The sequence below is a fragment of the Colius striatus genome, chromosome 4, assembly GCF_028858725.1.
Source record: "Colius striatus isolate bColStr4 chromosome 4, bColStr4.1.hap1, whole genome shotgun sequence".
In the NCBI taxonomy this organism is placed as follows: domain Eukaryota; kingdom Metazoa; phylum Chordata; class Aves; order Coliiformes; family Coliidae; genus Colius; species Colius striatus.
The window spans coordinates 20,521,378-20,531,446 of NC_084762.1; the positions used below are offsets into that span (position 1 = coordinate 20,521,378).

A 10,069-nucleotide genomic window follows, 5' to 3' on the forward strand; every position below is an offset into this window, starting at 1 on the left:
GTGTGATACTCTTAGACTGTTCTCCTTAAGAAGTGGTTGGATCTAATAGCCCAAGAGGCACTAGTGACTGATATGTGTGTTTTGCTTTGAAGAGATCACAGGGATTTTTTTTGAGTTGTGTGTGTTCCTATATCCATGCCCCAGTGATGCATGGCAAGGTTGGCAAAGTGCCCCAGGATGAAGTAGGAGGTGAGCCTGGGGATTACCCTGAAGGCTGTCTTGTGCTTCTGAGAGTGCCCTGATGCACCTGAACCCAAAACGGGTGCAGAACTGGGATGCTCTAGTTCCCTCCTGTGCACATGTCTTCCTCTCTTGCTGCATCTTGTGAGATTTTTGGTCTGTGCTCTTCCTCAAGGCAGGTTTGTTGCTGCCTATCAGGACTTGAGGGTAGTATCTCTTTTGGAGAGCAAGGCAGCTGGCTGGTGTTGCTGGTTTTTGTAAATTCTTTCCTCAGTTTTAAAATGAACCCTTTTCCCCAAAGATGCTGTGAGTTGGTTTGAGGCAGTATTTTTTTAAAAGCCTCGTTTACTATATAAATGTGGGAAGCACTCCATGTCCTGCAGTTTGGAGCACATGAAGTGTGCTACTGGGGTGGTACTGGATCTGGTGATCCATAGGCTTACACAAAGGCACGCTGCTATTTGCACATTGAGACCCCACTGTGCTCCCTTTGATAGGCAGTTGTTGTTCTGCAGTCCAAGTGCTCAGATGCTAAGGTTATGGCTGTGGCATAAGAATCTCAATGGTCTGTAGGGTTTTTTTTTGCCAAGAATGCTCATTTCTCTGTATTATAAACACATAATTATGACTGGCTTATGTAAAGCGGAACAGAGTAACCACCATGGTTATAAACTGCTTTGACATAGAGTCCTGTGTCAATTCATTCCTAGAGCCAAGCTCTTTTCTTCTGCAGAAGGAAGATGACCAGGAAGAAAAGGAAGTATTTTGTCTGTTGAGGCAGAAAATCATATGGCAGCACCATCCCAGGAGATGGAGGAACAAGGTGGATGTGAGGAGAGCACAGGCCCTTCTCCGCTGCTGTCTGCAAGGTCTGCAGGGCCCTCACTCAGCCATGTCTTGTGGCGGGTTTAGCTCACACTCCCAGGTTCCAGCTTGACCCTCTAGTTAACCTGAAGAGATGAGAACACTCTTCAATGTAACAAAGGGTCAGCCTCCAGCCTAAGGACTTTGCTGCCATACAGCCAGCTCCCCCATGAGTTAGGGTTTCTGTACAGGGCTGTTTGCTTGTCTGGTGGCTATAACTCTCCTCTTCTGTGCATCAGCCCTCAGGCACATCTCTCCCCATCAGCCCTTCCTTATGGAGAGAGCTGTATTTAAACGTCTGGCTTGAGGCTACACTTGCTGCTCTGAGTGAAACTCTTGTAATACCTCTGTTTTGGGTCTCTTTAGCCCTCCTCGGGCCTCTGAGACTGGGGTGAGGTGCTCCATGAGAACAGAAGTGCCCTCCAAAGTGCCCTTTCCTTCCAGCTGACACACATAGCACCAGGCAGATTCCCCCACGTGTATAGGAACTAAATACTGCAAAGAGCAGGACGCCCAAACACTGAAGGCAAACCAGGCCAAATGCTTTTGCCGTGGCAAAGGCCTTGTTAATAAACATTCTTATCTCACAGCTATCTTCAGCAGAGCGCTAGGCCACAGGCCGGAGTGGTGCGCACGGCGCTTCTGAATGGGCCTTCACACGCAGATCCCTGTCGGCCCGACCTCTCCCCTTCTTCCCACCCAAGCAGGTCACTTTCATGTGAAGTGGGCTGTTATTAACTGTGTGATCGGTTTACACCAGCTTTATCCGGACAAATCACCAAAGTCAAACACCGAGAAGAAGGGGCTGGCCTTGGAGACCTCTGTCAAAGCTATTTTGAATCACAGGATCAATTAATTACCGTGTGGAATTTGGTAGGCTGGCACCTTGGGAGCAGCAGGGATGTTCTCAGACGGATCAGCCCCAGTAAATATTTATATATTCTCTGCCAGCACTTAATGTGGGAGAGGTTATAGGAAATCTGAGGTGGTGCATAAGTATCTGTAGGAGGAAGACCATTAGGGTCATGCCATTCTCTCTCGCCTTTCAGCAGCGTCCAGCCTTAAGAGAAACATCTGTGCTTGCAGGTCAGACTTGGGTTCTGGTGAAGGCAGACAATGTTCAGTACAAACAAGCCGCAGACACAAGCTGTCTTAACTGTGCTGCTTTAACTGTGCTGCCCTAGAAGATATTTTCATGTGCAGAACTAGAGGTTTGGGTTGTTGTTTTTTCAAACCCACAATGACCCTATCAGCATCTCCCTAAACTTGCAGAGATTTTGAAGGTCTCTGGCAAACAATTGTTGCAGGTCATGTCACGGCAGCGTAAGCTGTCCCCACAGAGGGAGGTTGCAACATGTCCACCTCCTCTCAGCCCCCCAGCGCCTGCCGCAGGGCTGGCGAGGAGAGACACCTTCTCTCTTCCCTCTTCGCTGCTGGATCTTGAACTGTGAACTACCTTAGATGGCAATTTGGGCTGAAACAGCTGAGAGTGCTGGTCTGGGGTAGCTGCTACTGCATTGGAGAAAAGGTGTTGTGGAGGCCAGCTTTAACTCACTATCAGAAGCCCTTTACTGTGTGGATTCCTCTTTTTTCCAGGCCCGTAATTGGATGTATGTCCAACGTTTGTGGTTCTGGGGCATATGTCAAGTCCCAAGTTTTTCCCTGATTCATAAAGCCACTGCTACAGGTTGATGAAAGGTCTGTAACGTCTCTGAAGTTGGGCTAAAGTAGATTCCATAAAGCAGACGTGGTAGGCAAAGAGATAAACAAGAGGGCACAGAAGCTCGTGATGAGGGTTAAAGAAGGGAGAGTGCAAATCTCAGGAGAAGGGATGTTTTGTATGTTGACATTTCAGGAAGCAAAGGCCGAGTTTGGGCAGGTGAGGGGTAGAGCTGTCTGCATGTACCTTGGCTGGAGAGCAGCCTGCGCTCAACACAGAGTGTGAATCAGGTGGCTCCAGTCAGTGAGCTGAGGCGCATTTTGGGAGGCCAATTTCAGGCAGTGGGAGAGAGGACACATTCATAACATGTTCTGCTTCGTGTAGCTTGTTAAGCAGCTCTTCCCTGCCCCTCCCCCATGTTTTCTTAAAACTGTGATTGCTTGCAGCCTTCCTTACCACTCCTGTTTTCTCTGCCTCCCTTGCCTTCTCCCCTTTCCCAGAGCTGATTTGGGTAAGTTGTAGCTGGATTTGGAATGCAGCATTGTTCTGCCCACTGGGTTGTAAACAGACTCTACCATAACTCCCTATCAAAGACAGATGGCTTTCCCCTAAGCAAACAACACTGAAGAACAGTGAAGTGGTATTTTCAGGTACTTAAATGAAAGCCTTTGACCACTAAAAGTTACCTTCTGCTCATTTTTTTACCCTTGTTAGGACCAGATAATTTAGAAATACATCATGCTAGAAATGTCATGCTGGGCTGAGCCAGGGACTGAAAAGCTTCATGTGAAAAAAAACACCACGCCCTGGTTTCTCCCAAGTATGCCTGGTGTAAAAATGGAAAGCTTGAATAGAGAGACTAGCCTCCATCCTTGCTACTGAGTGCTCCTGAGAGAGCGAATGTTTGTGCTGCAGCAAGCTACTAACAGGCTCTGCTCACCTGATTGTGACTGAAGCGAAGCTGTTGAAAGTCTGAAATGCAATCCTTAAGGTTTTTAAACCCAAACTGCTTCTAAAAACAACTCCCTAATCTTTGGTGGTTTGGAGGCGAGGTTTGAGGTGTGGGGTTTTTTCAGACCTCAGTGTTAACTGTACCCAGCTGTGATGCTATGCTGCCCTTCATGTCAGTTGGATGTGCTTTTAGTATTATAGTTTCTCTTTTGAATAAATATTTGCATTTGTAGTTCCCAAACTTTGGGGGGGGGGCATGGAGGGAAGAAAAAGAAAGGCTTATTCAGAGCCAAGGAAAAAGTCAGTAAAAATATTTTTCTATCATCCCAGCTGCCACATTTGGGGAAGGTGATGCTGGGAGGGTGCCCTTTGCAGCCACATTCAAGGTGCTAGGGGAGGGGGGCTGGCTAGCCCCAGGGCAGCGGGGAGGCAGACGCATCAGTGTGTAGCATTTGCCTGGGGGGGGAGGGGAAGGAGGAGAGGAGAGGAGAGGAGAGGAGAGGAGAGGAGAGGAGAGGAGAGGAGAGGAGAGGAGAGGAGAGGAGAGGAGAGGAGAGGAGAGGAGACTGCATGGAAGGGCCCTGGCTCCCAGGCTGCTTGGCTGGTTTGGCCACTATTGCTTCCTGTGTTCCCCATGGGACATGCAGCATGGGCCCGGAAGCTGTGGCTGGTGGGCCACTGTGAAGGTGGCTTCTGTGGGTGCTGTGCTGAGGCCCAGCGGCCACCCAGGCTGTGACAAAATCAGCCAGCAGCAATTGAGGCTGGGTCTGTGCAGCCGTAGGGGTGGGGTGAAAGGCCCCTCTGTCACAGCTCAGCTCCTCCACGAGCTGTGGTTCCAGGTGCTTGCTTGCAGGGCCGCCTCTCTTAACAAATGTAACTGGGAAATTCCACTCACTGCCAAAAGCTGCATTTTTTAAGGCCATCAGGAACAGCTCCTGCAGGGTTGAAACATCTTTGTACGTTGTGCCATGGCAAGGGAGAAGGTCTGCTGTCAGGGCTTTGCACCCTGCTCTTCCCTGAAGTATGGGCACTAAGGAGCAAGTTACTCCTGAGGGTGTCACAGCCTGTGTCATTTGCGGGGAAGCAGGTTATGGGAAGGAAAAACTTGGGCTTTTCAGAGCAAGACTTGTAAAGCTCCAATAACAGATGTGGCGTGTGGAGTTGTGTGTGATGCCTGGGGCAGGGACATGGCCTCGCTGTCCATGGGAGCCTGCAGCTGCTTAAGGGCTTCTGCTCATGGGTACAGGGGCACGAGGCAATGATTCCAGCCTGATTCCAGGGCTGGAACTCCCTGGGTAAGTGTGTGCATCTTGGGCTTAGCACCCAGGGTGGCTTGTGGGACGCAGCAGTCATGGGGTGGGTGTCCGTGCCTGCCCAGGAGTGTCCTGTGCTGGACTCAAGGAGCAGATGGAGTTCTAAGGTGTCATTTTACTGGAGGTGTTTTACAAGCACATCTTGTCAAGTTATTAAAGGCAGCTGAAGGAATTATAACCAACTCACTGTTACTTGGGTGCCACCATTCCCAGAGGTGTCTTAAAAACTTGAGCCCTGCTTTGGATCTCGCTCAATACCCTTGTCTTTCAGGCTGCTGAGGGAACTCACCATTTCTCACTGCTGAGCACACATCTGGCCAGCTGCGCCCTCCAGCAATGCTCTGCCTGTTTTACTTTCTAAACTCCTGTTTTGTTCTTTTGTTTTTTTAACAGATTACAATAGCAGTGACTTAAAAACAGCGTGCAGAAAGCATGAGCTTTACGTTAGCTTCCAAGACTTGGGATGGCAGGTGGGTGATGTTTCTCTCAGGGTAAAATAGACATTTTGTTATGAAATGTTATCTAAACAGTGTCACCATAGTTCCATTCGAGGCTGCCATTATGCTTTAAAATGTCCCTTGTGCCTCCTCACTAAACCCAGTCACAGGGAAGGGCAAATAAATATTGATAGTTGTGACATTTGATGAGATCCAGAGGAAGCTCAGTACTTTACAAGAGTCAAGTATACAGTCATTCTCTGTCACTCGTGGGAGTCACCGTGTGGAAAGGGCTCCTATCTGTGCACCTTTGATGAAAAAAATCTGATGTTAAGCAGTGATTTTAATCAAATCAAGTTGTTTTCCAGTGATCAGCCTGACTTTAACCTTGGCCCGTTGTATTGAAGTACTCCCCTCACCCCACAATTAACACTGGCTGCGGTAGGTGGACTCAAGACTGGGTTGAATTGCCACACTGGGAGGCCAAAGGGTTTGTTTAGAGTGAGTTATTTAGGACCAGGACATAGTGTCATCAAACACCACGTTTCAAAGAATGCCCTCTTTCTAATAAAAATCCATTATTTGTTCTTGCATTCAGCACTTTTGTGAGGGAGGTCTCACTTCTATCAGCTGATGTTTTCAGCAGATTATAATTCAGGATGCCAGGGCTGTCCCCACTGCTTCTGCAATACGCTACACAGCTGTAATCCTCTCCCAGCTAATGGGACAGCAGCATTTTTTGGTAGGTTGTCAACTCCAGCCCACTAGCCACAACTGTGGCCACATGCTGACTCTGTTCTCCATTTCTTGTTAGTGGCTTAGTTTCTGAGTTGAGCACACTCTTTCCACCACCTCCTTGGCTCACTTGCCCTGCTTCCAGGCAGGAAGCCTGTTCCAGCTGTGAAGATCGTGATCTCGAAGGCACTGCCTTCACCCTTCTAGTTGCAGGCTTGAGCAGAAAGGTAAGATGCTGCCAAAGAGAGGCCACAGGGCTCTTTGCAGGTGTTGGAATCCAGATCCTCCTTGTACGGAGAGGATGGAGGCAGAGCAGCATCCACTGGTTCTTTTTTCACATCCATGTTCTTTAGAACACTTCCCTTGTACCGCATTAAACCAGAAACTCAATTACCCAGCCTGTACTGGCTTCTGTAGCAGGACGGTGGTCTGTGAAAAGCAGCTCTCCCAGTTTACTGGGAGCAAATTGTGGGTAAGCCAGTACAGTACAATGAAGGGTGGTTTTGCTATGCCCAGGTATCCTCACATTAGCAATCTAACAGCAATCTCAGCTACTAAAGCTGTGGCAACAGTCCCTGGATGCTCAGGTCTTCTGTAGCAACAGTCAAGGTAACTGTTGTCAGGTCAAGGGGAAATTGGCTAAGAACAATGTGCATGTACATGCCCCCAGCAGGGAGATCCGCAGAGCCTGGCGCTGAGGGAGGCAAAATGGCTCCTGATAACTGGCAATGCTTTTAATTTACCTTTGGCTCTTTTGTGTCAGTGGCAGAGCCACTGGAATTTTTTTTAGTAGCCCTTTGGTGAAGAATCACCTTATATAAAATGATACAATCATTTTGGTTGGAAAAAAACTTTTAAGATCATCAAGTCCAACCACTTATAACCTCACACTGCCAAGCCCATCACTAAACCATGCCCCTCAGCACCTCAGCTACATGGCTTATGAATACCTCTAGGGATGGTGACTCCATCACCTCCCTGGGAAGCCCATACCAGGGTTTAACAACCCACTCAGTGAAAAATTTCTATCTAATATCTAATCTAAATCTTCCCAGGGGTGACTTGAGGCCATTTCCTCTTGTCCTATCACGTGTTTCTTGGGAGAAGAGACCAAGCTCACCCTCACTACAATCTCCTTTCCAGTAGTTGTAGAGTGATCATGTCCCCACTCAGTCTCCTCTTCTGCAAATTAAACACCCCCAGTTCCCTCAGCCACTCCTCATCAGACCTGTTCTCCAGACCCTTCACCACCTTGTTGCCTGCCTTCTGGACACTCTCCAGCACCTCAGTGTCTTTCTTGTAGTGAGGGGCCCAGAACTGGACACAGTATACAAGGTATGGCCTCACCTGTGTAGAATACAGGGGCAAAAACACTTCCCTGGTCCTGCTGGCCACACTATTTCTGATACAAGCCAGGATGCCATTGGCCTTCTCGGGCCACCTGGGCACACTGCTGGCTCATGCTCAGCCTGCTGTTAAACACCCCGGGTCCTTTTCTGCTGGGCAGCTTTCCAGCCACTCTGCCCCAAGCCTGTAGCATTGTATGGGGTTGTTGTGGCCCAAATGCCACATAGTGTGGCACTCAGCTTGTTACTGGGGACACCTGCTTGCACAGGCAGCTCAGGCTGGCTGTGCTGCTGTCCTTTAGGTGTTTGGCAGAGGTAGAGAAGCTGTTGTGCAGCTAGAACATCCTACACAGACCAGCATCCCTGTGTAAGAGCATGTGGGGTAGTGTCTGTGAGGCACACCACCATTGTTTTCACTTCCCAGAAAACAATGTAGTTCCCTGTTGAATTGTGTGTGTGCGCACACATGATTTTCTCCAGGAGGGGACACCATCTGAGGGTGCAACTCAGCCTAGGAAAGGTAGCTGAGCCAGAGGAACCTAATCCCCAGGAAATGTTGTAACAGAGCAGCATCCAAACCACAGTCTTCACAAGATAACCCAGCAAGAGTTTTAGGAATAAAACTCTCTTGGCTTGTGGCAGTGAGGCTGTTGTGTAGATGTGCAACATCCTTTGGGCACGAAAATCAGTGTGGCCATGGAAAAGTCATGGTGCACCTAAAAAAATCCCACCCCTAAACCCAAACAGTTTCAGTGAAAACACATTTTCACCCTCAAGAAAAAACATTAGCGGAACATTTTCAGCTGCTCTGAATCGAATGCAGTTGTCTGTGAGTTGGCAACTTTTTAATTGGAATCACATTCTGTTTGTTTCCTAAAAAGGACTGGATCATCGCTCCAAAGGGCTACGCGGCCAACTACTGCGAAGGGGAATGCTCCTTCCCCCTCAATGCCCACATGAACGCCACCAACCACGCCATCGTGCAGACCCTGGTAAGGCTGCCCCCAGCCCCCTGCCAAAGCAAGGGCTGAAATTGTAAACGAGTGACCCTTATCTCAGCTGCGCTTTCCTTTTGTCACCAGGTTCACCTGATGAATCCCGATTACGTCCCCAAACCGTGCTGTGCCCCTACCAAACTCAATGCCATATCTGTTCTTTATTTTGATGATAATTCCAATGTCATCTTGAAGAAATACAGGAATATGGTAGTAAGAGCCTGTGGATGTCACTGACAAACAGCCTTCCCCTGGACTCTGGGATTCTACCGTGAACTTCCATACTACCTTCCATGCTTTCACAAACTACCTGACCTTGGAGGGAAAAAAAATACCCTATCCCTAAACAGTTGATGAACCACATCTGAGAACACGACGTCTGTGCCTTGTGGGAGGAGGGGACATGGGGAGCACAGGCTGGGATGCAAGCAAACCCCTGGACTCCTTCTGGGCTGCTCCTGAGCCGCGGCAGCCACTCAGCATTGCAGGACAGCAACGGGCCCACGCACGCTGTGGTGGCCTGGGACAGGCTTCCCCTCACAGAGCAGCCTGGCCCCCCCAGCAGTTGCTTGGATGTGTGCTGCAGTTTTACCAGATGGTGTTAGTGCTTCAGAGCTGAAGCATACGTCTTGTATAAGGGACTAAAAATTTCCTAAGGTTAGGAATTAACTTCCTAGGACCTGTTGCAACACCTAGACCGTTAGTCTCCTCCTGAAATCTGTCATGACAGCATCCTAAATTGTGCCAAAGCAAATGTTTCAGCTCTCTTACCTTCCAAGCACTAAGTCTGATCCTGCAAGTGTAAGACAGCTTGGCTGCACCCTCTACTAGGAACACTGGTGTGAGCTCAGACCCTGTCTGCTCCTGTCCCTTCACTCCTTGACTGAGCGATGTCACTTCGTGCGCTTCCTCTCACACGCCTTCCTTGCCTGCCCCACACAGCGCTGCCTCAGATGCTCCCACGTGCCCAGGAAGGAAGTGGGGATGCTTCTACAGCTGCAATTCAGACGTAAAAGTTTAGGGGCCATTCATTCTCTAGCTGGACAATTTATTTACAGGAAGACAGAACATCAGCAACATATGCAAGTCTTTGGCCAACCTTTTTCCTTCAAGTCATGCCAGCACCACACTGGTATAAAGGACCTGTTCCCAGCGCAGCGACCGTTTGTGTAGCAGAAGCTAATAGCAAATTGTTTTGATCAATATTCGACTTGTATTAAATGCACTTACCTCTACGTCTTGCATTTAAAAGGCTTCTTGTAAATACAAGCTATAATTTATTGCACTTGTCACTGTATATTCATTGTGCTGTATCATTTATAGAAAGACTGCTTTTTTAAAAAGTTTTTATTTAGAAAAATCTCAGTGTAAACAATTGTACCACTTGGATTTTATACAAGAAACTCATGAGATTGTGCTTCACTAGAAAGTTGTTAAAAACGTTGATAATAAAGGCTTTCTTTAAGGCAGAAGTATATACATTGATCTAATACATCTGCCTGTACAACACTTGGCTCTCACTGTGGCTTTTTCACCCTCACACATTTTCAGACTGAACAGAATCAAAAGTTCTGGACAGACAGTGAAG

The 10,069-nt window shown here is 48.3% G+C and overlaps 1 protein-coding gene across 1 annotated transcript in view; it reads left to right on the top strand.

Annotated features, from left to right (window-relative positions):
* Positions 1–9,990, top strand: part of BMP6 (bone morphogenetic protein 6) — a 95,172-nt gene extending 85,182 nt beyond the window's left edge. The window contains exons 5-7 of the mRNA XM_061994701.1: positions 5,362–5,438; positions 8,368–8,478; positions 8,569–9,990. Coding sequence (XP_061850685.1) covers positions 5,362–5,438; positions 8,368–8,478; positions 8,569–8,718 — 338 coding nt within the window. The 3' untranslated portion in view covers positions 8,719–9,990. The remainder of the gene's footprint in view (positions 1–5,361; positions 5,439–8,367; positions 8,479–8,568) is intronic.
* Positions 9,991–10,069: the final 79 nt, after the last annotated feature.